Source organism: Pleurodeles waltl, chromosome 4_1, assembly GCF_031143425.1.
Source record: "Pleurodeles waltl isolate 20211129_DDA chromosome 4_1, aPleWal1.hap1.20221129, whole genome shotgun sequence".
NCBI classification, from domain to species: domain Eukaryota; kingdom Metazoa; phylum Chordata; class Amphibia; order Caudata; family Salamandridae; genus Pleurodeles; species Pleurodeles waltl.
Window position 1 is genome coordinate 810,113,275 of NC_090442.1, and position 26,831 is coordinate 810,140,105.

The following is a 26,831-nucleotide window of genomic DNA, read 5'->3' on the forward strand; positions in this document are numbered from 1 at the left end:
CGCCAGGGTCAGAATGACCCCCTATATGTGTTACTACCAATAATTCAAAAAAGAAGAGAAATATTGACAAAGAAAACAAAGAACTTGAAAATTAACGAAAGCTGTGTGAATCTAACTTTTACATGGTCACTTTCGTTAAAAAAATATTTGGTAAGATGTAGACTAGGTGCCGACTGTGGCAACTCCAGGCAGTAAGAAAATAAAAGGCTTGCAAATGGATTGTAGGCAGCGGGTGGGGAGGGGTGGGGATATGATAGAGGATTGCCTATGTGAGAGGGACCTAGTGACCAGGGGCGTAGCTCGGTCGGTAAGATTTGGGGGGTGGGGTAGAGAGGGGGGGGGTGAGCTTCAGATTTCCAAACAATGGCGCTGGCATTTAATGTTAAATTATATGACAAGCAGGGCGCATGAAAGGGGCTAAAGGGGCTGTGAGAGACGAATGTTGATTGGTAGGGGTAAGAGACAGAGAAAACATTATTTTGTAATATAACTAACCTTGTTAAAGGCTTTCAAAACAGAGATAAAGAAAGTGCGAGCGTTTTCTTTCTGTTTCTATGTACAAATTACTGTTGAAATCCGACAGACACCTCACCATACCCGACTGCTGAAATCACCTGTACCCAACTATTTAGAAGAACATGCATTTATTAGGGAGGTATAGCACCCCAAACACTACCACTGAAGCAACGCCCCTGATAGTGACATCAGTACATTTTTTGTTTCCTTATTTGAGCTCTTAATGGAACATTAAGCTATCAGGAAACTGAAGTGATCTTACATTTATGGTGGGTCCATGATTCATATCAAAGGTATCTGGTGACGCCATCTTCCCATTCCACCAATCTTCTATCAGTTTAACCGCAGCCTAGCCTCTTATGCTCACGTTTCGTTAGGTGGCAGTTCCAAACATCAATCACATCAGATCCTAATGCTATCCTGCTGCACACAGGGAGATGTCAGCTATATCAGGCTTTGCCTGTCAGATAAGAATGTTACCTCCTGATTCCAAGCCAGGCTCCCATTCTTTATATACTGCATACATACCTGAAGGGAACTCTCAGCATACAGTCCATAGCCCACTACTGAGTTTATGCCTTCGCACATGCAAAAGACTGCTGCAGCTCGACACCAGGCTCTAAGACTCCTGAAAGGTGCAGGTTCTGAAGCAGCACGAGCAGGTGATACGGAAAGCATAATGAAACCCACAATGATGTACAGAGTTCTCCTTCCTTAACCAATGGCACAGAACACAGGAACAACGTGCAACACAGACTTAGTAAGACAAAGGGAAAATCTAAAAATGTTAAAGATACACCAGATTAGCTAAGAGCAGACACGGCTATCAAACATACTTGAGGCGACAAATGAATTAAAGGCAATCAAATTCAAGGACACTGTGATTATGCAGAGGGTTGGTTCCAGTGTATCCTAACTATGCGTGGATGGTACCTCTAGTGTGCATGAGGTTTCCTTTGTATGAATCCAGGAGGGTCCTTTGTTGGCATCCGAAAAAAAGATCTTTGCACAACATAAAACAATGGGAAATTAAAAAAGAGGCTTCCACAAAAATGATCCTGTTCTGCTGCTTTGGAACAGTGACCAATTGTATAACCTGTCGAATTTAAGATGCTTTTGCTAGTTCATGTGATCAGTCTCCTCTGGGTCGAAGCCTCAGCGGTTGAGCTTGTCTATACAGTAACTATGAATCATGGGCCCCTTAAACATCACTGATCAAGGAAGCCAAACTCAGGGAAGTGTTCAAACACATACAAGTGTTTTTGGAGGCAAATAAAAAAAACACATTCTTATTTAATTTACTTACCTTGATTTGAGTTAGCTCGTCTCCAACTTTCAGAAGTTTTTCATAGTAGTACAAAGCTGGCAGGCGTGTTTTATATTTGTTCCAAATATTGAACAAAGTGCTGGCTCTGATAGAATGGGGAAAATATATTCAAAATGCTAAAGTCACTAACATATTCAACATTTTGTGTAACATAATTTAAAAACAAACAGATTTTTGCAGGACTTAGTTTACAAAGCAAAATGCTTCGTATATTGTTTTCAGTTAAACAGCAAAGTGGTCATTTTGTGAGACTCGGTGAGTCACAAGCAGGAGTCAGGAGCCGACCAGCAATACAACTTTTCTACTTTTAAGAGACTATTTTACTACTATAACAGAAATTTAGTATTTAACTAATATTAACCACTCCTTTATTCCGTCATACTTTTAAATCAAAATAAGCACTGGCAATGCCAATTGAACTGCTTTAAAGGAATGCTGTATGGTAATGTGAACAAGTAAAGCACATAGGACTAGACATGTATTAGTGTGGGAGCAAAGAAATATAGACTAATAATGGTGTAAGTTAAAAGGTCAGGTGCGAGTTGCATAGCCGAGCCAGACCTAAAAATCTATGTAGGTTAATGAATGCCCACCTCCCATGTGTGCTGCTTCAAGAGAAAAGCAACATAAAATAGCCAGGTATTTAAGACACTTTGGGCCACAGGTACTGAGCTTTTTGCACGTCGCAAACAGCAAATCTGGCGGTTTTGCAATGTGCAAAAAGCACTTCCCCATGTACAAACCCAGTTTTGTGATTCGGTAAACTTTTTACCTAATCGAAAAGCGGGATTGCGACTCGCAATTAAGAAGGATGTTCCCTTCCTAAATGCGACTCGCAGTCCCATGTATGATTGTTTTGAGGAAAACAGGCTGCATTACAAGAAAATAAACTGCTTTATTTAAAAGCAGTCACAGACATGGTGGTCTGCTGTCTCCAGCAGGCCACCATCCCTGTGAGGGCCGCCATTCCCAACGGGGTTGCAAATTGCCACCTACCTCATGAATAATCATGAGGTGGGCATTTGAGACCCCCTTGCGAGTCGCAAATAGTGTCAATGACACTATACTACATACGGTTTTGCCCCTAAATAGCACTCCAGTATCATCTGTGTGCCACTGAATCTTCAATCGTTGGCACCTGGATAAATAAACAAAATGATCACATCTGCATTGAGATTAGGCATTATTTTTGTGGACGCACACAACTCCTGCCCAATCAAAACATATACTCCTGGATCCCATGTGGGTGGAGCCAAAGCCCCTTTCTAGTGATGATCACATAATTGTCTGGCGACAGCTGTGCTGTCCAGCCAGACCATTAAAAGATTGCCTTATTCAAACGCTATATCCCAACAAAATATAAAACTCCCTTAAATTAATAATTCACCAAATCAAAACAGAGTGTAAGGATGGCAGACGAAATGGAAGAGATTTTGCCTCCCACATAGTTTGTTTCACTGTCACCCAATTTCCTCTCTCCCAATCAGCAACCCCCCACCCACACCTCCGGATCAGTTTTCCATCTTCATCTTCTGATTCTAGAGTTGCCTTCCAAGGGCCTACCTAGTGATGACTCAGATGGCAGTACACACATTTGTCACATGAATGTGGGCAGTTTGTGGTTTCAGACTGTCAATGCAAGTGACCTTCACCGTGCCCCTCGAGTTGAATGGTCACACTATCACAGGGAATTAAGGCAAACCTCAGTTCTCCTCTCGTGACTGACTCTTCAAGGGAGAGTTGCCAAAGGTTACAAGCTATTTTGAGGGACATTGAAAAATATGGAAATCCAAAGGAGGGTTTGTGTACCAATTGCAATGCATCTAATTAAATGTGTATTTAAGAAAAGCACACAAAATATGTTAAATATTACTTTAAAATTTCGGATTATGAGATGCATAGCCACATTACAAAACAAACGGGAGCACCCAGTATAAATGTAATATATGTGGACCTACGTATGGTAAAAAAGCAGGTCAGACTACAGAAAACGGCCTTTATTTAAGCAACCTTTTTTCTTCATACATCGGCAACGTGTACTTTTCAAACTGTCAGTTATTGTTCCTTAATCTCTATCCTATAAACCAAGTTATCAAATCGTGTAGGAAGCTCTTCCTAATCGTTATTGATTTGGGCAATAAAAAAGTCAAGGCATCATGTCCGGGATTGCAATAACTTTGTGAACACATAAAATCACTTTAGCGCCCTCTGTTTGAGCTGGCTGGCAGCCAAGGGCAGGCATGGTGCTGCTCAGGTGTGACTAACTGCTGTTGTCTCCAAGCGTATCTCCCAGGGGCTGCTGCCAGTCACACACCCCGCCAACACTGGCAAGGACGGCAGGACACTGGTACTGGGAAGGCATAATTTAGTTGCAGGTGTGGAAATATCTACCGTTATGTAGTTGCACGAGACACCGGCGACAAGTTAAAATCACGTGTGCTTCAGCTTTGGCTCAGTGTTATAATTGGCTCTTGCACCTGTTATCGCTCAATGCATTAAGATGTTGCTCCCCAGATATTGATATAGATTGATTTTAAAATAAATATACAAGTGTCTGCACAAAGGTCTCATGTCATGTGATGTCACTTGCTACCCTGGTGATTTTGGTGCACTGAAGCACCTGTGTGGTTAAACTCAATAAAATGTACTCCCCTAAAGGTTGGAAGCATAGACCCTGCTCCTGCTTTGTAGTGCAAGGAAACGGCGCTCGTCAAACCTCAGCAACACCCCAGTTTGTGCAGTTGCTGGCTCGCCCAGGCCCTTAAGTGGAATGAAAAAAATGGAGGGTCTCTAAAAGGGGCGTGGTCTGTGTAGGTGTAGGCGTTGCTTAACCATGTAAACTAAATTCCTGTGATTTGCATTGTGTGTCTCTCTGAACTTTCTCTTGTTGCATCCAAATATGATAACACAGCAACTGACATACACCTACCTACAACCAGCCTGGGCTATTGGTTTCGAGATTGGTTGGCTATGTGCGCGTTTGAGCAAAGATTGGACTCCCATGTATTTTTAACACCTTTTTGACACTCTGACTCACACTTCCTTCAACCTCAACTTTAGGCCTCTTAATCGTGACCGTTATAAAAACCTGGAGGCTAGTCATTTCAAAGCATCCACTATAGACGAGGCACATGCTGAACGAACAAAAACATTTACAGAAACAAAACGTGCTGGCAATAGCTAACACTAATGGACTGCAAGATTCAGTAAAGTGTGAAATTTAAACGAGAACTAAATCACTGACATGGATTACCTGAACATTTATTGCATTAATTGTTCAAAAATCGTCAGTGTTATTTCCAGTAAAGTTAGAGATGAATATAAGGCCCGATAGGGACCAGTTACACTACCCGTTCTAAAATATTACAGGATCTGAGACCTGGAGGGATACGGCCAACTTAAAGCCCTGGGCTCGCATCCCTGTCGCCAATTCCAGCACTAAGTCGTAGTAGCATAGCAAGGTATCCATGGGTCCTAATGCATGGTGGGAAAATAGGTCCTATCTCCCCGTTTGGCAGAAAACACAGCAATATTTAAGGAGAAATGGACCTTTCGGACCCTTGAGCCCCGATGTCACTGCACCTGTTGCGCCTCTGCTAAATCACAGCATTATCGTGTAGCTTTCCTGCCACAGGGAGAGGGCACTCTTCGGTCGCAATGCTAACTACCGGATTATAGGAACAGAGTTCCAGAGGAGCCCCAGGCTGACAGTGACTACTTATTACCTGTAAACAAGCTGTTATCACTAACACACACAGCACATTCCTTCTTGGATTGCCCCTCCCATCACCCCCTCTGGCAAAAAGCCTATCCTAGCCCTTGTATTTCTTTCTCTTTATCATGACTAATACAAAACAGACCCCAGCGGTACCAAGCTTGTGCATGCCACCAAAATAAACTAACTAAAATTCTCTCCTCTTTCCCGTTAGAAAAGAGGACTGTAGGGCAGTGGTGGCTGTTGATATTTGAAAGTGGTGTGGCATAAAAGTTGGGTATGATTTTTATGTAGCGAGTGAAGCAAGCAAGCCTAATGGACAAATGTGGGATACAGGGTGGGCCCTCCTCCCAAGAAAATAAATTGAAAAAAGATGGACAAATGGTGCATTTGAAAGCAAATGAATTTAGTAAGAAAGCAAGGTTTATAAAGTAGCGCAAATGCATAGCCTTGAAATATTAAACACATTAAAAACTGCCCCATATATTACTGCAATAATAAATTCAACAGTTATTTTAATGTGCAAATTGTACAGCGCAACAACTTTAGGCCCTTTCAAGTGTGTGTGTGCTCAGTGTCTTGCACTGCATGCAGCATCAACTTTGGAAGACAATGTTCTAACCAGGCATCAGGAAGCACCCACAGCTGCTGACTGCAACCAGTCATACAGAAATATGTGCAGACAGGTCTTTTAGTGGGATGAAAAACTTAAGGGCTCTCTAAAAGGGACATCTAAAATAAGTTTCTGTGATTCCCTTAGTCTGCCAGCAGACCTGGATTTTGGTTTCTCTCTGAGATGTTATTATATCCAGAAATACAACTGACACACACCTAAAACGTGTCAGTCCTATTGGCTTTGACAATGGTTATCTGTTTGAGATAAATGAGAAACAACAATGATTTGTTACAAATAATTAATATAGGAAATGTTTCAATTCTGAAATTGAAAGTCTACAGATTAAATATTGAGGCCTGTGAAAGAAGTATGGCCTTCATTTATGTGTGCTTTATGTTGGATATGTAATTCCTTTTCTCTGCACATCTCATCCATCTGCACATTTTCAACCTCCTCTCTTTTCCTCTTCAGCACCCTCTTTTCACTCTCGCCTGAATGCACTTCCTTGCATCTCCCTTATTTTACCATCTCAACCACTGTAGGAAAGTACCCTCTTTCTTGGCATGGTTACCCCCATTTTCTGCCTGTTGTCAGTGTATTTGACTGTGTTCACTGGGATCCTGCTAACCAGGACCCCAGTGATTATCCTCTCTCCCTTCTAACTTGTACCATTTTCACCCCACATTTGGCATACTGGTGCCCCATGTAAGTCCCTAATATATGGTACCCCGGTTCCCAGGGCATTGGGGTACGAGGAGATCCTCATAGACTGCAGCATGCATTATGCAAAATGATCTGCAGGTCTGCAATTCCAGCCTGCGTGAAACGGTGCATGCACACGTTTTCACTACAGGTCACTGCACCAGGTCACTGTAAGTCACCCCGATGGCAGCCCCGCCTAGCCCAGAGGGCAGGGTGCAACTACCTGGGTGTGGGGGCACCCCTGCACTAGCAAAGGTGCCCCCACGAACTCCAATGCCATTTCCGTGGACTTTGAGAGTGCTGGGACGCCATTTTATGTGTGTACTGGACTTAGGTCACTACCTATATCCAGCTACATCATGGTAACTCTGAAACTAGGTATGTTTAGTATCAAGCATGTCAGAATCATGCCCTAATACTTTTGCCAGTATTGGAAGTATGATTTCATGCACTCTGGGGGCTCCTTGGAGGACCCCCAGCATTGCTCCTACCAGCCTACTAGGGTTTCCCCAGGCAGCCCAAGCTGATGTCACCCCTCAGGCAGGTTTCTGCCTCCCTGCTGCTTGAACAGCTCAGGCCCAGGGAGGTAGAACAAAGGATTTCCTTTGGGAGAAGGGGGGTAACACCCTCTCCCTTTGGAAACAGGTGTTACATGGCTTGGGTGTAGCCTCCTCAAGCCACTGGTATGCCTTGATGGACACATTTGATGTCCTCCATGCATAAACCAGTCTACAAGGTTCAGGGACCTCCAGTCCCTGCTCTGGTGTGAAACTGGACAACGGAAAGGGGAGTGACCACTTCCCTGTTCCTCACCACAGCAGGGGTGGTGCCCAGAGCTCCTCCAGAAGGTCCCTGGGTTCTGTCATCTTGAATCCAAGGTTGGCAGGGACTTCTGGGAGCATCTGAGTTGCCAGGTCAGGCAGGTGATGTCAGAGCCCCTTCCTTATAGGTGGTCACCTGGCTAGGGGACCAATCCCCCTTTCAGGGCTATCTCCTGGGTGGGTCCTCAGATTCAGCTTGCAAGATTCCAAAAGGGCTCCTCTGCAACCTCTACTTCAACTTCTAGCCAGTGGAACCACGACTGGACCCTCCAGGAACCGACAATCTGCATCCATGACAAAGTCTCTGCTCGCAACATTGTTTCCACGGCTCCTTCCAGCTTCTGCAACATTTCCCCGGCTGTGCATCCTCTGAGGGTGGCAAGTCTTAAGTCTGCACAAGAGGGAAGAAAGAATCTCCCTTGGAGTGAAGGAGTCATTACCCTGCATCTGCAGGCACCAATTGCAATGGTGACCGGCTGCGTGGATCTCCTCTCAGCCTGAGGTACGTGGATCTACTGCATCATGGGTGGTGGTCTGGATTAATCCTCTTGGTCATCTCTGCCAGCTGTCCAACTTTGGTGGAGGTAAGCCCTTCCCTTCCCACACAGGACAGTACCCCTGTGCACTGCGTCTCTTGCAGCTGCCAAGGCTTGTTTGCATCTCCCGCCCGGCGTGTCACAGTGGGGGTGGTTAAGGTGACAAAGGGTCACAGCTCAATATAAATAACTCAAGATTAGCATTACAATTCTTAGCATTACCAAAGGCAAGGCACCAAGTTACTCATGCTGGCATTCACTCCTACTGCGTGACGAACGGGAAAGGGTGGGATCAATGCCTGTGAATGACGGATGGGTGCCCTCACTCAGGGATAAAGTCTCCGATGCCCGAAACCATGACACTAAAAGCATCACTGGCCTATAGTGAATACTGCCATAGACCACAATGGAAATGAAGGGCTTTACAGCAGTCAGCCCTGAGAAAATGTACATAAAGTTAATCATACACCATAGCTGCTAGGCATCTGTTTTTCTTTATTATGTTGCCATGTGCTCGACAAACCTCTTGAACTTTGATGATTGACCTTGTGCTCACAGCCTTGGGCTGCAATCTGCTTATCGCTGCCATTTACTTTTTCCAATTACAGTTCCGAGAATTGTCGTGCTTAATCAGTAACTGCCAGAACAAGTTTGTACAGGTCGTTGCCACCTCCTGCCAGCTGTATCTGTACCTTCTCCCACCACACGTGTATCCCTGAAATATTCTGAAGGCCGTAGAGGACCTTGAATACTCTAGGGGTGGAGTTATCCTCTGACTAAGCAGTTTTGTGTGTATATAAGGTTGGGTGCCCCAGAGTGAAGGGGCAGCCTCCGTAGGATAGTCACTTGACTGTCCTGGGACTTTGTATTAGCTCGAGCTATAATCCATGTAATAAACTTCTCTTTATTCCTCCAGTTGGTGACTCCGTCTGATTTGTGAACTCTCTGCTAAATTGACACTGAGGACATAAAGGGTGTCCCTCCACCGCTGGGAAGGAGACCCCGGGTGGGGGTCAAATCTTTCCTGGTTCCTCAGTTGGCGCCCGAACAGGGACCCGAGTCAGGCATCCAGGGGACCGACCAGGTGACGGAGGACTCACGATTGGATTTCCAAGGGAGGCACCCCACACCAGATTCTGAGCTTCGTTCTCTGTCGTGGACCTGCGGATCTCCACTGTGTGTCTTCCAGCCGGCTCGACTTCTCCTGGCGCTGTCTGAATTCGGGTCTCTGTTTTCTGTGAACTACTGGAGTCCCCAACTGTTGGACTATAACAGAAGTGTCAGGTAAGGACGGGAATTGAAAGATTCCTGTCTAAAAATAGGTCTGTGAGTATTGTACGGTTTCTATCGCTCTTTGCAAAGATCGACGTCAGTGGTAAGACTGACCTTAGTTGTCATTTAAGTATATAGGAAGCAAAAGGCATATTTGGCACTCATTTGGTGTATTCAAACCACTGGTGTAAGAATTTGTTTTAAAAAAAATACGGGAAGAATGCCAGCGTTCAGTTGTTGCAGGAAATTGTGTTGTTGTCTTCCCGCCTGGAGGAAACATGCCCGCTCCTCCGGCCGGGACTCCGAATCATGATATATATGTTAAATATGGCATAGGTCCGATTATCTGGTCTGATATATGGAGAAAAAGAACCAAAGGTAGTTCTGATTTACAATGGCCTATTCACGGGACATTTGATAAAGATAACTTAGACTATTTACAGGAACGTTTGTTTGTGACAAAAAGTAGACCAGGGATGTTTGATTCACTACGGACTTGGCAGAAAGAAGCAGACCAAAGACGTAGGAAGGCAGAGAAAGAATTACAGAGACATAAGACCAGGACGGTGACTGAAAAGGTATATGACTCTGACGTAGCTGAACATCAACAGAAAATTTTAGAACGTGACCGAAGGCTTCACTTACAAACTCTTAAGTGTTACCCTTCCAGGACAGTAGTGGATAAGCCACAAGACGAAGACCCCATTTTAAACGATATGTTAGATAAACCCCCGTTATATACACCACCAATATATCCTACACTACATCCTCAACCTGCACCAGGTGACCCTATTGTACCACCCCCGGTTGGATCTCAGGCGAGTGCTCCGCCACCCACCACCACCCCTGTCATCAGACCTATAGAGGATACACCCCGCCCGACTGTACCCACCCCTCGACTGGCCCCCGTTTGGCCCACCCCTGACTCCTGTTTAAACACCACACATACCCCCCGTCCCATGACCCAGCGAAAGCGTACCCTGCGCGGACACTTGTTCTGTAATTCACAAGAGGAAGATGTCATTGAAGAAATGACACGGAGGTGGATGACTAATTGGAATGACTATGGGGTCAGGGACATTGTCCACACTATGAAACAATGGGATAGTTTAGTTCAGTTACATGCAGCCACCCTTATGTGCAACATTATAATACAAGAATATGAGGATGATGGTTCCTCAGCTCCCGCTGGACTGGTGGACCTCCGAAAACGCGCCTCTACTGGGCTGCCGTTTGGTTCTGGTCTACATGTTTATGTTGTTACTCTTCTTGTATATAGGGACCGCCTGTGGACATGTAGCCCTTCTATAAGGGCATCCATGAGAGAGGTTCCGCCGGTTTGTCGAGAACCGGTGACGGATGACGCTGGCCAAGTTATTACCGCAGGGCATTTTCAACAAATGTGGGTACACACCCCATGGAAAAGATCTGAAACATATACCCTAAAAGCCGCCTTACCGGACCCCCATAAGAACCCTGCAGGATATTATAAAGAATTGCAACAAATTCTTGAATCATGTACTATGACGTTGTCCGATATTGACATGTTAATGGCAGCAGTAGTCCCGCAGGAAGTATGGTCAAAAGTACGGAGGCACGACCATGCTGAACTAGGGGGCACATGGGACCAATTGCAAGCAGCAGAAAGAGACAGGGTTGGGGGAGCGAAACCAGACCCACTTATATTGGCTCTCCCACTGCGTATTTTGGATTTAATGAAGACCATACTTGCACCACACAGGATAAATTGGGATAAATTGGCCGCCTGTAAACAGAAAAAGGATGAGGGTGTTTCAGACTTTTATACAAGCTTTGAGGGTGTCTTTTCTGATTACAGCGGCCAAGACATGACTACTGAAGGGGGGATAAGACTCTTTGTTGACAAATTCGTGGACAATTTATTACCAGACATAAAGGGAAAATTGAAATTGTGTGAAAGTACGTGGCCAGTCTCTACTGCCACTGGAATACTGACAATGGCCCAATATTATGAGAACAGGGAGATAGAAGAACAAGAAAAGAACGAGAAAAAAGCAAAGGAGTTGAAAACAAAGGTGTTATTTCAGCAGGCCTACCCTCAGCCCCGTCAACAGCAGTCCAGATAAAGGTCACAAGGACCTCCCAATGACAGAAGGCAGTCCCAACGCCCTCCCTGTTCTTCCCTCTCCTACAATCAGTGCGCCTATTGCAAGCAGGAGGGCCACTGGAAGAATGACTGCCCCAATAAGGACAACTCCACAGGCAGCCCCATGCCCCCACCGCAACAGGACTACAGACCACGCGGTAGGTCTGGTCCTGCAGACAGACCCCGCCAGCAGGCCCCTCCACGGTCCCACAGTACCCCCCGCCCGAATTATTTTGATGCTTCATCCCAGCGTCAATATTTTAATGACAACTATGATGCGTATGAAGGTCATGGGTCCTCCTTTGACTAGGACAGCCTTCGACAGAGGGGGGGTGGGACCAGTTTCTATTCCTGTTAGGCAGAATGGCCCTCACGTTGAGGTACAATTAGACGGTACTCCACATGATTTTTTGGTAGATACTGGGGCCACCAAAAGTTCTGTTAAACAGGAAGAGGTCCAAGGGGTCCCTCTGTCTGGCAATATTAACGTATCTATGGGTTTTTCTGGTGTTCCGGTGGCTAACCCCGTCTCCCAGCCGCTGCATGTTGCTATAGGTCCTTACACCATTTGCTCCCCTCTCATTCTTACTTCGGCCTGTAGTGAGAATTTATTGGGTTTGGACCTATTAATGAAATTGTACACCACCATTTATTGCTCTCCAGATGGAGTTCATGTCACTCTAGGTCCAAATATTTCCCCGTCACAATTTTTGCCAAAACCACTTCCACCCGAACTTCGAGATTTGCCAGACATTTTATGGGCCACACATAAGGACGATGTTGGATGTTTGGACATACTACCGTATGTCATACACTTGAAAGCCAATGCCAAATTGCCTCGTCTTCCCCAATACAAATTATCCCAACACATTGAACAACAACTCAAAAATATTGTGACCCAGTTGATTGATTTGGGTGTCATTGAAGAAACGCGTGGTAATGATTGTAACAGTCCTGTCCTTCCTGTTCATAAAAAATTATCTGATGGCACCGCGTCTCCAGGACTCCGATTTGTTATTGATTTACGGGCGGTCAATAAGATTGTAATACCCCAGTTCCCTGTTGTTCCTGACATTACGACATTATTAACAACGATACCTGCCTCTGCTACTTGGTTCTCTGTTATCGATCTTAAGAATGCATTCTTTAGCATTCCCATTCTTCCAGATAGTAGACACATCTTTGGGTTTTCACTGGGTGGTCGCAGGTTCGGGTTCTGTCGCGCTCCACAAGGCTATACTGAATCGCCTAGTATTTTTAGCCAGGCCCTCACGGGTCAATTAGATGCCCTTGTTTTTCCTTGGTCCTCGACGCTGGTTCAATATGTGGATGACCTTTTAATAGCATCCACTTCAGAACAAAATTGTAAAACAGATACTGTAGCCTTATTGAAACATCTTGCACACCATCACCATAAGGTCTCCCTCTCTAAATTGCAATATTGTAGACAGGAGGTTATATACCTAGGACACCTCCTGTCTAAGGAGGGACGTACGTTAATGGCTGAGAGAATACAAGCTATACGAGACATACTGGTTCCGAGGACACAGAGAGAGGTTAGGGCCTTTATAGGTATTACCTCCTTCTGTCGTCAATGGATTCCTAATTATTCTCTTTTGATAAAACCGTTTTTGCATCTCACCCACAAAGATTGTCCTGAAAAAATTGAATGGAATGATGATTTTCAGTCTGGTTTTGATGAATTGAAAAATACACTCTGCACAGCACCTGTACTGGGTACGCCTGATTATCGTAAAGATTTTCAGTTATATGTGAGCGAGAGAAATGGATGTTCACTATCAGTGTTAACCCAAGAGCATGGCGGCAAACAACGCCCCTGTGCTTATTTTTCAGCCCTACTGGATCCAGTGGCCCGTGCACTCCCGAGCTGTCTACGGGGAGTAGCCGCTGCAGCGGTCGCAGTGCGCCAGTCAGCCAGGATAGTCATGGATTCACCCCTCACCCTGTTGGTCCCACACACTGTTGACGCACTATTAAACAAAACAAAAACACAGCATCTTACTAATGCACGATTAACTACTTATGAACTGACACTTTTAGCTAGTCATATAACATTAAAAAGGTGCAACACGCTCAATCCTGCCACTTTATTGCCAATTATTGAAAAAACTGAAGATTCTTATGATGACATACATGACTGCATTCTCCGGACGGAGGATGAAACAAAAGGGAGAGTGGACTTACAGGACACTCCACTGAGAGACCCTGATGGCGTATTATACGTAGATGGCTCATGCATCAAACTACCCGATGGCACTACCTCTGCAGCCTATGCAGTTACAACAGCTACCACTGTAGTTGAAACAGCTAGAATACCACATAACTCGGCTCAGGCCGCAGAATTAATAGCTCTAACATGAGCCTGTGAGTTAAGTAAAGGACTTAATGTGAATGTTTTCACGGACAGTCAGTATGCATTTGGCGTAGCACACAATTTTGGTCGCTTGTGGGCAGAACGAGGATTCCTCACTTCACATGGGACACGTACTGTATTCAACATGGGACTCTTATACCTAACTTACTTTCTGCCCTGGCATTGCCCAAAACAATGGCTATCATGAAGTGGGGTGCACACAAAAAGGTGACAGATGAAACTGGACAGGGCTAGCCGATCAAACAGCAAAAGATACAGCGTATGCAAAGACAGGACACATGTATGTGGTAGATAGTACAGAGAAGGTTCATCCCCATGAAATATTTGGGAACACGGTAGAGAGTGTCAGGAAGATACAGGATGAGGCGAGAACAGGAGAGAAAGGAATGGGAAGAAGGGAAGGGCAAGTTAGATGAAAATACGCTGTGCTGGACAGATCTGTCACAGAGGGAAAGATGGATGTTACCCAATGCATTTGTTCTGCCAGTAGTGACTATGGCCCATGGTCCTGCACACATTAGTGCGAAAAGCATCTGTGATTTGCTTGATCCGGTTTGGTCTAATAAAAATATCAGAAGAGTAGCTGACCAACTGGTTCAATCCTGCATGATTTGTTTACAACATAACATAGGGAAGGGTGCCTCAGTCCCCACTGGGCATTTTTCCCCACCAACGTATCCCTTTGAAGTACTACAAATGGATTATATTGAGATGGAAAGGTGTAATAACTTGAAATATGTCCTAGTTGTGGTCTGTATGTTTAGTAAGTGGGTAGAAGCTTACCCTAATAAAGATAATACTGCCCTTACCACCGCAAAGGTACTTCTGAAGGAGTTCTTCCCACGTTTTGGGGTCCCAAGGTGTGTCTGGTCAGATAATGGGAGTCATTTTGTAGGGCAGGTGATGAAAAGGGTGTGTGAAGGGTTGGGCCTCCGCCAGAAGTTTCATGCAGCTAACCACCGCCAGTCAGCAGGACTAGTTGAAAAATATAATGGCACACTTAAATAGAAGATGTCAAAAATATGCGCAAAACGCGGTACACGGTGGCCGGACGCATTGCCCCTGGCTTTAATGTCTGTCAGGATGACGCCTCACACTAGATCAGGGTTGTCACCCCATGAGATAGTGATGGGTAGACCAGCAAATGTCTGGGGGGTCCCTCGACCTCACAAGTACTCAGAACTAGAACATCCTGTTTTGATGGACTATTTAAATGAACTCACTAATTCTTTGCGTTCTATTCACCAACAGGTGCGTGAAGCACTTCCATCTGTATCCACTGATCCAGGCCACAAGATACTACCTGGAGACTGGGTCCTCACAAAGAATTTCCAGCGGAAAAAGAGTCTAACCTCGATGGAAAGGTCCGCGACAGGTCCTTCTTGCTACTCGAACAGCAGTTAAAGTCGAGGGAGCTAAGAATTGGATACATGCATCCCACAGTAAGAAAGTACCCCTACTCGTACCCTCTGATGAAATAAAAATTGGTGACCACCCGACGACTGAGGACCATTTCACCAACACTACGCGGAGTGATAAAAAACAGAACGACAGTGTGCTGCAGGAGGTTCCCTCAGATTTAGGTCACACTGAACAATTATTTCCTGACCATACCATACCACAGTCCACAAGATACGATTTCTGCCCATGAAAATAAGAAAATGAGCAATGAACTGATTGCTTGTCCCCTGTATTAAGTCTGACGATAGCTGCAGGGCCGTGATTTTGACTGTCGGGCGGACCAGAGTGTGTCAATAGGACTGCTGGAATCACCCCACAGTGAAGCAATCACCAGTCACGGGCAGCACCTAAGGTTGGACTGAACTGCTAGTGGGACAAGCAATAAAGAGAAATGGATGTTCTACAAGAAGACAAGAGGAAAAAGAAGAAAATAAGTAATTTAAAAAGACTATTAGGCCCACGTATCGCTTGTCTCACCATAACAATACTATTTTTGGTACTTCTGTCTTGCATTGGGTGGGTAATACATGATTCTGACTCAGAGGTCTCACCAACTACGCCACTGCCTCCAGAACACAGCCATGTTTCCTTACCACCCCATGAGGAAGGTCGCCGTAAGGAATATGAAAACAATACCTTCATATCTATGTTACATCAACATCAGCTGGCTGTAAATAGAACACATTGTTGGATATGTGGCTTGCTACCGAGTTCCGTGCAAAGAAGGTTGCCATATATTTCATTCCCTTTTTCTTTTGATGGCTCCTGCAGCGCCTGGTATGAACTATCAGCCATTTGGGCTACCTCAATGGATGCTACTAATTCCGGACTATTGGTCGCCCACCTATACCGGTTATGCTGGCCCACTGGAACGAGAGTTTATGGAACAAAGGAAGAAAAGTCAGAATATGCTGACCGACGAAATAGGTCTACTGACATATATTTTTTATCCTTTAATACCACACCCCGGATTGGCCAAAGATTTTTTGTAACACAGGTCAAGGCTCCACTTTGTTTTCAGAAAAGTGGTAATAGAAGTGTAGGTGCCAGTAACTGTAATGCTACAGTAATATTGAATGGAACTAATTGGCCTACCATGATACTATCACGAAACTCGTATTTTGTTTGTGGTAATAATGCCTACACCTCCTTGGTACCCACCTGGACCGGCACATGTGACATTGCTTGGTTACTACCACCAACTTACACAGCTGGCCCTCAACACCACAGGACTCGGAGAGGGGTAATATCTGCAGAAGATACCTCAGCACAAGAAGCATTGGACTACTTTAAAGGAGTCCTTCCATTTTTGGGCCCTATGATGAACAGTAGGGATATCAGACATCTCACACGAGTCGTGGAAGCAACAATAAATGAAACAGCAGGAGCTCTGAGTAACATCACTGCAGAGCTCGCTGCTGACCGCCTTGTTACTCTTCAAAACAGAATGGTTCTTGACATTATCTTGGCAGACCGTGGTGGAGTTTGTACTTTGATCGGATCGAGCTGCTGCATTTATATACCAGACAATGCCCCTTCAGTGTATAAAGCTATTCAAAGGTTGCATATGATAGCTTCCACAATACACCAAGACGAAGGAACATGGTCCTTGACCGACTGGTTTTGGGGCTTGATTTCACAATGGGGCTGGAAGATACTAATATTCCTTTTTATGCTTGCTGCTGTATTTCTCACCTGTTGTCTTTGTGCACAGTGCCTACCTGCATTGTGCGGTTGCAGTATGGCATCCATTGCCCCCTGGCCTGTTCGCCCTCCTCAACACACGGCTATGCTGTCCCTTGAGCAGGAGATAAAAGACCTTATGTCCATTAACATAGACACTGAATGACGTTCAAACTTGCCTCACAATGGCAAAAGGAGGGATTGAGAAAATGTAAATAAAGTTAATCATACACCATAGCTGCTAGGCATCTGTTTTTCTTTATTATGTTGCCATGTGCTCGACAAACCTCTTGAACTTTGATGATTGACCTTGTGCTTGCATATAAGAGGTGCCAGAAATTGTACTGACCGCTTTGCTCCATCACAAATAGTCTTGGCTTCAAGTGCTAGTGAAAAATAACATTTGAATTAGAGAAGAGCAAAGAAAACCTGGTCATCTCAGAGTGTCTTGGCTGCTGCTCGGTGTACGGACTACTTCAATCTAAAAATAATAGTTCATCTGCAAGTCACTGTCAGTGATCCAGCCATTCCAACCTATGCATGGTTTTCTTGTGAATATAGATAGGCCCACCAAGTGCCTGACAGCAAACATTTCTGTGTTGGGGCCAAGGTGGTTGTACCAGTAAGCAACAGATAGTCTACCAATAGATGAGTAAGAAGCACTGGCATATCACATGTTACCCCAGAAGTCAAAGGTTGGGATCTAGGGTTGCCACCTCAGCCATTTTTTACCAGCCTACACAGTGCTTTTCAATAGAGGCCAAGAAACAAATGGTGCAGTCCCAGTGGGAGCAGCTTTTGATGACAGAGAAAAGAAACACATTTCATTTGTAGATCAAACTGAAATTAATAAGGTCAGGTTAGAAACAGAAAAGGTGTATAATACATTTTTAAAAAGCATTTACATTATATGACTGTTGCAGAATTGCAACTTATGCATTTGTTTTATTTAAGTCTTTTAAACTGCATACTCTCTTCAAGAACGCTCATTCATTCATGGATATCATGGTTCACTAGGGATCTATCACAAGAAACTGAAATGGAAAAATAGCTTTTCTAAAAGAACATGTAACTGCCAGAGTTGCTGACTTAATAGCTGGGGAAGCAGGTTCGGGGCTTGACGTCGGCTCATCATCCTGTGATTCTGGGCAAATAACTTAATCTCCCTGTGTCTACGAAAAATTAATGTGTCCTTGTGTGTCATATCTGGTGTTCATGTAAAGGGCTCCATTACCTACGGGTTGAGTTCGTGCTATATAAAACCGCAAAAAAAATGCTGGGTAAGAGACTCCTCTGCTTCTATGTGCTTTTTGCTCCCACCGGTCTCCATGTGCGCATGAGCAAAGCGAACATAGAGGGGTGGATTCTCGCATGAAAAGGTCACCGGCACTTAAGTCTGTGTACACAAATGAAAGCCTCCAGCATCCAGAGGCTGGAGCTAACGAAGGATGCAAATCTTGGGGCAAAACTAAAAAAAAAAAAGAAATTGGAAAGCCTTGGGGAGGGTTAAATAAGTGCCTCTCAAACATGGACTGCCTCTTGGACGGCTGGCAACATGGATGCAATGTTCAGCTCGAGCCTGTGATGGCTACTATTCATTTATCGCATTACCTCAGTACACCAGGAGACAGTCACAGAGGGCTCCCCTGAGAGAGGACCCTGCCCTGAACGTGCTTTTGTTCTGAATGAACTTCATTGGTCACCAAGCCCCTGCAGCCAGTGGGCATCTGTTCCTCTCCACCCACCACAATCTGTCCTAGCTGCCAGCCAAATAGCCATCAATCACCCGGTAACGTGCGAAGCATAAGAGATGCAGGGATGCAATTTTCAAGTCAAATGCAGCAGATAGCATAAACAGAGCAGTGCCACAGTTTATGGTACAGCAGATGCCACTATTGAAAGTAATGAGTGTAACATCCGTGGCCCCTTTACAAAAACCCAAGAAAGGACGATTGGTTTTGAGAGAGGATGTGGCAGAGCTCACCCAGCATAATGAACATGGCACGGGGGATGGCCAGGAATCTGAGCAGTCATGATCGTGTATGGTCTATGCCACTAAGAGTCATGACTTGACGAAAGAGCACCATCTGCCAAAGGAGGCATAGATTGTTATTAAATAGTTGTGCCAGCACCAGGAACACACATCTGGCACAACTTTGTAGCTAACTGCTGTCTTGGAAATATGCAGTTAGGATTTTCAACATGAAGCCCGTTCTGGTGCCCACAGCTGGGTCTTGAGATGCAGGCTGAGTGAGGCTGAAAAACATCTAAGCACTGGGAGATGGGAAGGAATTACAAGCAACATTATCTCAGTCTTTGAATGCACAGCAAATGTGGCCAGATGAGGTTTACAGCCCTGTTCACAGCAGAGCTCGGAAAGACAAGCACTTCTCTCCAGTGCTCCAGATGAAAGATCAAAGTAGTCTCTTAACATCTTAATATGGTAAGAGCAGTGCAGTTAGATAATAGTTGGTCCGATCTCCTGAGAGGAGACAAAAAAAAACAAGCATTTGCAATGCAATGGGTCTTGCGTTTGCTCGAGTTAGAGCTATTAGCATGAGAAATTCCTAACTGGACAGTTGACATAAGCAAGCCGATTCAAAGCGCCACAGCCGCCATGAGCATGAGAGCGAAGGAAAGATACAAAAGGATAAAGGAAGCTTGCTTGCAGTCAAGCGTATCGGCAAACGTGCAATTATCCATGTAACAGGGTCGATGGCCAAAGCAGTGACAAAACTGCCCCCAGGAGGGACAAAAGTAACGCATTCACCAACGATAAAGGATTTTTGAAAGGCAAGCCCATGAAAGAGTGATAGTGATGGGCGTGGTTAAAAGCCCACAGATATATTACAACAGGCCAGAGCGCTTGCACGCTCGACCTAAGAAATACTCCAGTGAGCGGAAGATGTGTTATTTTTCTTCCCTGTATTGTAAAATGTTAGAGTGGTTTTCACAATGGATCAGCACGTAAGAATACAGGGTATTAAAACAGTTTTACATATTAAATAAGACACATACGAAAATGTCCCATAGAGATGGAAATAATGTGATCCACTGAGTGTCCGAAATGATCAACTGTTATGCTAACTGCGACTCAGCTGATATTTGTACAGATCAAATACATATCTGGTTCAATTGAACAATTGGCATTTTACAAAATTATATTGTCACACGTTACCTCTTTTCCAAAACCAAGAAATAGGAGTGTGACACAAATATATTCATAACATTCAATGTCAAAGAATATGACTTTTATGGAGGGGCTTACAAACTGGTCACAATATCCAGTGTAAGGAGAGTTTGCAAATCCTAACAATCAATAATTCTACTGGGCATACCTGAAAGAATTTTAGGTATGGTGTAGGTCTTAGAGATGGGCTGGTAATGGTCCAAGCAGTTAGAACTCCTATGACACTATGGGGGTTATTACAACTTTGGAGGAGGTGTTAATCCGTCCCAAAAGTGACGGTAAAGTGACGGATATACCACCAGCCGTATTACGAGTTCCATAGGATATAATGGACTCGTAATACGGCTGGTGGTATATCCGCCACTTTACCGTCACTTTTGGGACGGATTAACACCTCCTCCAAAGTTGTAATAACCCCCAATATTCTGGACATTTTTGTTTATTTTACTCAACTATTCTAGTTCTACGTTTTTCAAAAAGTCACATATGACAACTTTCATGGGGAAGAAATACAATATTTTGGAACCCTTGCTATAACTTTTACATCGCACTCTGATGAACCTGCACCAAACTTGTCAGGAGTAAATAAATATATGAGGGCAAATACTGGTATACAACAGTTCTGTGAAAAAAGTCACGGGAGCTGGTGGGGCAAAAATCCAACCAACTCTGTTCCTAACAACTTTGGAATTTTATCCTCAGCTAATACATACTTACAAATTTACTATGTAAGAGAGCTGATAAAATGTTTACAATGTAAACCATACAACAAATATCACGTAATTTATGATAAAACCTCTGCAAAATTAAAAAAAAACATTATTTTTAACATGCGGAAGCTTTGACATTAATAGGTCACATTACAGCACTGCACTGAGAAGTACTTATTAAAAATGAAGGATTTTAAACATGAGCTTAGAACTATTCCTGCTTCCGCCCCCACCCAGATGACAGTGCCATTCGTGAACTAAGAGGAAAGACAGTTCTAATCTATGAATTCAAATACAATAGGTATGTGATAGTGAAAAAAAGGAGGATAGACAAAATAAAATATTTTCCTAAGATCACACAATTTGGTTAAGTGAGGAAGCCACAATTAGTCCAGGTTTTCTAATTTCCTCTCATACAAATCAGACACTAAATGGCAATTTGTCTTTCCTTGTTATCTCAAATGTTAATGCTTTGTTTTTGCATCTTTGTGCATGAGAGTAGTGAGAAGGTGGCAGGCAGAAGCCACAGTAAAGCTCAGCTCGTTGTGGGGTTGAGGTTCCAACAGTACCTCAAGCTGAGCCAGCAGCAGGATCGACTCTGGCTTGAATTTTCTGCGGCTCACCCACCTCTACTATATAAAGAGTGATAACAGTTAATTAACACACAAACGTGTTTGTTGCATTGATGCTCCAAAACAATTACCTTCAGTACCTGAAATGTAAGGTTAGTCCTACATTAAAGCCTTGCAGACAGCTGCCAAACATCATTGTCGCACGACGCCACCATGAGAGCACCACATTATCACCTGTGAACAACTACTTGGCCACACTCTGCTGAAAGTATAGAGCTTCCCTTCTTTAGAAAGGTCTGTATTTTTTTTTTTTTTTACTAAAAACTGGTTCTTTTTGTATCAATGTGGGTTGTGTGTCAAAATAAGCGGATAATAATGTCACAGAATGTGTGTTAAAATTTGCCTTTACTGCAAAATGGCAAACTATTTGCCTTTCATTGCTGTATAATGTACTCAATCCTGCCACATCATTTGGTTTTCCATTGCTGCACAGCAGTCCCGGCGTCAATCATGTTTTGTTTCGGACACAAAATAAGTTTGCAAATGATTTTTGTTTAAATTTGGGTCGAATATGATACAGCGGTGTCAAAAAACAATATTAGCACTTCTATAGTGAGTGTTTTTCCAAGACAAAACTGACAAACCCAGAGTGCTTCGAAATCCAACGTACAATTCTGTTTAGTAAACTAGAGAGCAAAAAATCAGTTTGCATGGCAATAGCTCCTTCCAGTTGATATACTGCATTGCAACCTGTAAACAAAAGCCAAAAATAGAGAAACAGCTAATATCTATACTTTAAGTGACTTCCCAAAGCCCATATTTAGATTTTCAGTGTAACAATTAGTGATATTCACAACATCGCACTTGGAATGGTGTTGTCTTTGTTGGATTCTCATGAAACCACAGTTGGACAGAGCTACCTTGATCCATTTGCACAAACTGCTTCATAATTTGACCGCATTCCGTTGCAAGTTGTGAAGATCTCCTGCAATTCCTATTTATTCTCACAATTGTTTAGGGAAATTAGTAATGGGAGGCCTATTGCACGTTTCGGTCATCGAATAGTGAGTGAATTTCTATTGATTTATAGGATGGCCAGAGAAAATATATATGCCTTCCTAACAGTAATTAAGAGTAATAAATACAACAAGCATTTTTGACTTGTTTTTCAACCAAGCTCTAATCAAGTTAGCAGAGCAGCCGGAGAAGTTTTATAGCCCCAATAAAGGAGATAAGCAATACCCTGTGTGTGATGTCATGAGTGCTGGCAGGGAGGGGCCCTGGAAAGAGAGAGACTCTTTGCAATGCGATACAAGGGTAGGCGGTGTTTGTTTAGTAAAATAAGCTTATTTCATGAGCCGTTTGTTTAGTAAAATAAGCTTATTTTAGGAGCTGGGTACGAGGACAGCACTGGAATAAAGCGAAAACAAATGTCAGCGATATAGGAGGAGGTGGGAGGAAGGGAATGCTGCAATAAAACGCAGGCAGCTACCAGCCTAAAACATGCACATATTCACAGTGAAAGGGGACCACCAAAGAAATGTAAAACAAATAGTCGGTCACAGCAACAGATAAAAAAAGCAAAGTTGAAAAATACAGTAGTTGGTCACTGCTCTGAAACAGAAAAAGGAGGGAGAAAAAGGCAGAACTGACCACTAGCGAACAAGAATTTTTAAATGACACTGCAACCAACAAACAAAAAAAACTTTAATTCACAGTATACGTATACTTAAGTATACATCAGGTCGAATGCTTACGCTCTACCTAAAAAAAGGTGGAACACAAGGTAAGATTACCCAGTAGCAAGCAAGGATTTTTAAAGGACACTGGCATACACAAATGTCAATGACTGCGTGGAGGTGAACCTCACAAACCATCTCTAACAGATCACTAAGCAAGAGCACAAACGCTGTTTAGGCTCCACCTAAAAAGGAAGATCTAATCCTGCATTTTGGTGGAATCCTGTGTATCTTATGTCAGTTGCTCAGCTTAATGCCATAATGTCTGGAATATCTCACCCAACAGGTAAAATAGTCCACCTACATATCCAAAACTTCACACATCCCCAGCAAGGGGTGCACATGACTGGCATTTCTCCTAAGCTGCATAATGACTACATGGCACCACAAACAGAAATCACTGGAACCTCTCTATAGCGATTGTAGCGAAATGCCTCTTTTTGCATGATCACCCCCAAAGTTTTGGACTGATGCTGCTGGTTTTCCGATTCTGAGAGTGCAGTGAGGCCTGCTAACCAGGCCTCAGGGACAGTGTTCTAACCCCTTACAAAATGTATGTTGAATCAGTTATCCCAAATTTGAATATGTTGACTTACAAGTCCCTAATATATGGTACCAAAGGTACCCAGGGCTTGTAAGACAGAGTGCCCCCCAAGGCTGTAGCAACGGTTGTGCCACCCTGTATGTGACCAGGTACAAAATGTCTCACAGCCTGCCACTGCAGACTTTAAGAGACGTTTTAAACTGCTGGTTGGACTTTGCCATTAAAACCAATGGCAAAGCCCTTACTTCCATTATTAACTATATATATATATATATATATATATATATATATATATATATATATATATATATATATATATAGATATATATATAGAAGTTTCCTCTAATGAAGGCCTATAGAGCCCTCAGGCAGGGAGCTGGGTATTATTAAGCAGGACATATACTTTTTTATATGTCCTAACAGCAAAACAAAATTGTAGTTTTTCCTGTGGAGAAGTTAGTAGCCCGATTGGCTAACATAGGGTTACAGGCTGACCGCTCACCCTGGCTAGCTTCTGAACAGGACTACTTAAATGGGTACTTCAAGTTATCAAATTAATCATGCCATTAAACCTGACTTGATGCCGAAGTCGAATTTAATGCCACTTTTATGGAAAAGCATTTTTTAGAAAGTTGCCACTCTCTAGTCCAGTTTGTCCAGTTGCCTCACATGGTTGTTGGCTACCAGTTAGCCTTCTGCCCTTCTGGGGAGTATGGATGCCCCTTTGTTCAGGTAGACAGGCTGGCGTCGGGAACAGAGCAGGGAGACCAGTGCCCAAACCAGTTTTCCCGTGGTCGTGTAGCACACGGGTGGCCACATTTCTAGTGATGGCTACCAAGCTTGGGGGTGGGCAGAATAGTGCACTCTGGCATTGCCAGATGCCACACATTGCCGGACGTCATCACAGGGGGGAAGGATAGGGATCCTGGTAGCCCATTGGCTACTGAGCGCATCATCTCCCTAGGAGACTTTCTAGGGATTAATAAGGCGGCTTTGGCACCCTGAACCATAGATCACACTGGAACTGGAGAAAGGACTGAAAAATTACTGCCCTGTTGACCCCTGGACTTGCCAAGTGAGACTGCACTGTCTGCCGGGCTACACCTGCCAAACCTTGAGCTAAGCTACCAAAGAGAGAAACATGCCTGTAACTCCTGGCTCGAGGTCCAGACCAAATAAGTGACTCCAAGGATCACTCAGATGCTGTCCTAGAATCAGCACTAGCTCATCAAAGCTGAGGAAGCCCCATCCATCAAGATGATAGCCACATTCCTAAAATCATCACCTACCAGCTCTGTGCTGATCTTCTACTGGCTTAAACAGGGCTAGAAAGTGACTCCACCCTCTGTGGCTAAAGGTGCCCCATGTCATCTGTGGACTGAAGAATAACTGCAAGGACACTCTTGTCGATCGCACAGCACCCAGAGCATCCTCAGCATCCTGCATCCCCAGCATCAAGACCAGTCCATTAACATCTATGGTGATTCAGATGTAAAGTGTGAATCTGGACTAGAGTCTGCTTTGGTTGCCAGCTAACTGTCCAAATAATCCTTAGTGCCCCCCCCGAACCTCTCCCTGCCAGTTTGGTGACCTCACTAATGCTGGGGTAGCCAAACACAACTCTTTCAAACAAGTTCTAAACTTTATGGTTACCAATGCTTGTTTGCACTTTGGACTACAAAGCAGAGATTTGCGTTTTACTTTGAAATCTACATCTCCAGAACCCTCTAGTGGAATTTGCTCATCATGATGTCTAAAAACAATTTTTATAAATTGGTGTTAATTTCTTTCATGTTGTGTGGCTTTCTTTTTCCGTACTATGATGCTTCAAAATGCTTTGCAATTGTTCCTTTGTTTAAGCCTTGCTGCTTGAAGCTACAGCTACCACAGCTACCCAGGGTTGAAGAAAAGATTTTACAAACAAGCCTGACTGGACCCATGACAGTTTTTGGACGTGTATTACATGTTAAGGTTCCACCACTATACCATCTAATACCCCACAACCCTCAAATTGATTACCTAAAAAACCTCCAGTTGTTAGGACATTGGTGCAACAGAACTAAGATTTCACTTACATGTCATGTCATGTGTATCCCCTACATCCTACAATGAAAATTCACCTCTTCTAGCCTTGTTTAACTTGGGTTTGCACACACAAATGTTTGTGACTTTAGCCTGTGTGTTTAATTTTGTATTTAAAGTGCAGTTTAATGTCTGTAGCATAATACGGAATCCACTTTAAAATGTTTTACATTTTAAATGGCTTGTTGGAGCTGAAACAATGCTTGAGCTCACCATACATTTCAATTCCACTGGCAACAAAAAAAAAATATTATTATGTTAGAAAGCACAGACCGCAGACGTCACAAGTGTATTCAGGCATAGGCACTAAAAGTAGGGGCACACGGGTGCTGCAGCACCCCCAAATAACATGCTGGAGTTCTGAAAGTGAATGCACAATAAAGATGATTTAAATTTTGCCTTCATCTTGTCGCATTTCTTTTGCATTCAAAGACAGAGGTCAAATGCCAGGATATGTCTTCTGTCAATTTGCTGCTTATTCTTTTAACATGGGAATTGGTATTTTCTTTTCTTTCTCCAACTAAAAAGTGGCAGAATTTTGTAAAATTAACTATGTCAAAATCTTGTTGGTGTGAAAGAAATGGCTGCAGGCTAACACACAATAAAATGTAAGTACCTAGAAATAAACTGTACAAATACTTAAAAATATATCAGCAGATTGGCAAGCAAAAATAAGTGAGTTTTGTGTAATTCTTAAGTGTGATTGAAACAAAGATTTTAATATGATCAAAACAAATAGCTACACTTTACTGGGTGATGCACAAATTAAAAACATTTGCTGGATCAGAATTTTCACACATGATCATTTATGCACTACATTGTTTT

General features: G+C 43.6%; 1 protein-coding gene across 1 annotated transcript in view; it reads right to left on the reverse strand.

Annotated features, from left to right (window-relative positions):
- CFAP54 (cilia and flagella associated protein 54) overlaps positions 1-26,831 on the reverse strand; it is a 1,075,777-nt gene that overhangs the window by 1,044,440 nt on the left and 4,506 nt on the right. The window contains exon 2 of the mRNA XM_069229529.1: positions 1,823-1,928. Within this exon, the coding sequence (XP_069085630.1) occupies positions 1,823-1,928 (106 nt within the window). The remainder of the gene's footprint in view (positions 1-1,822; positions 1,929-26,831) is intronic.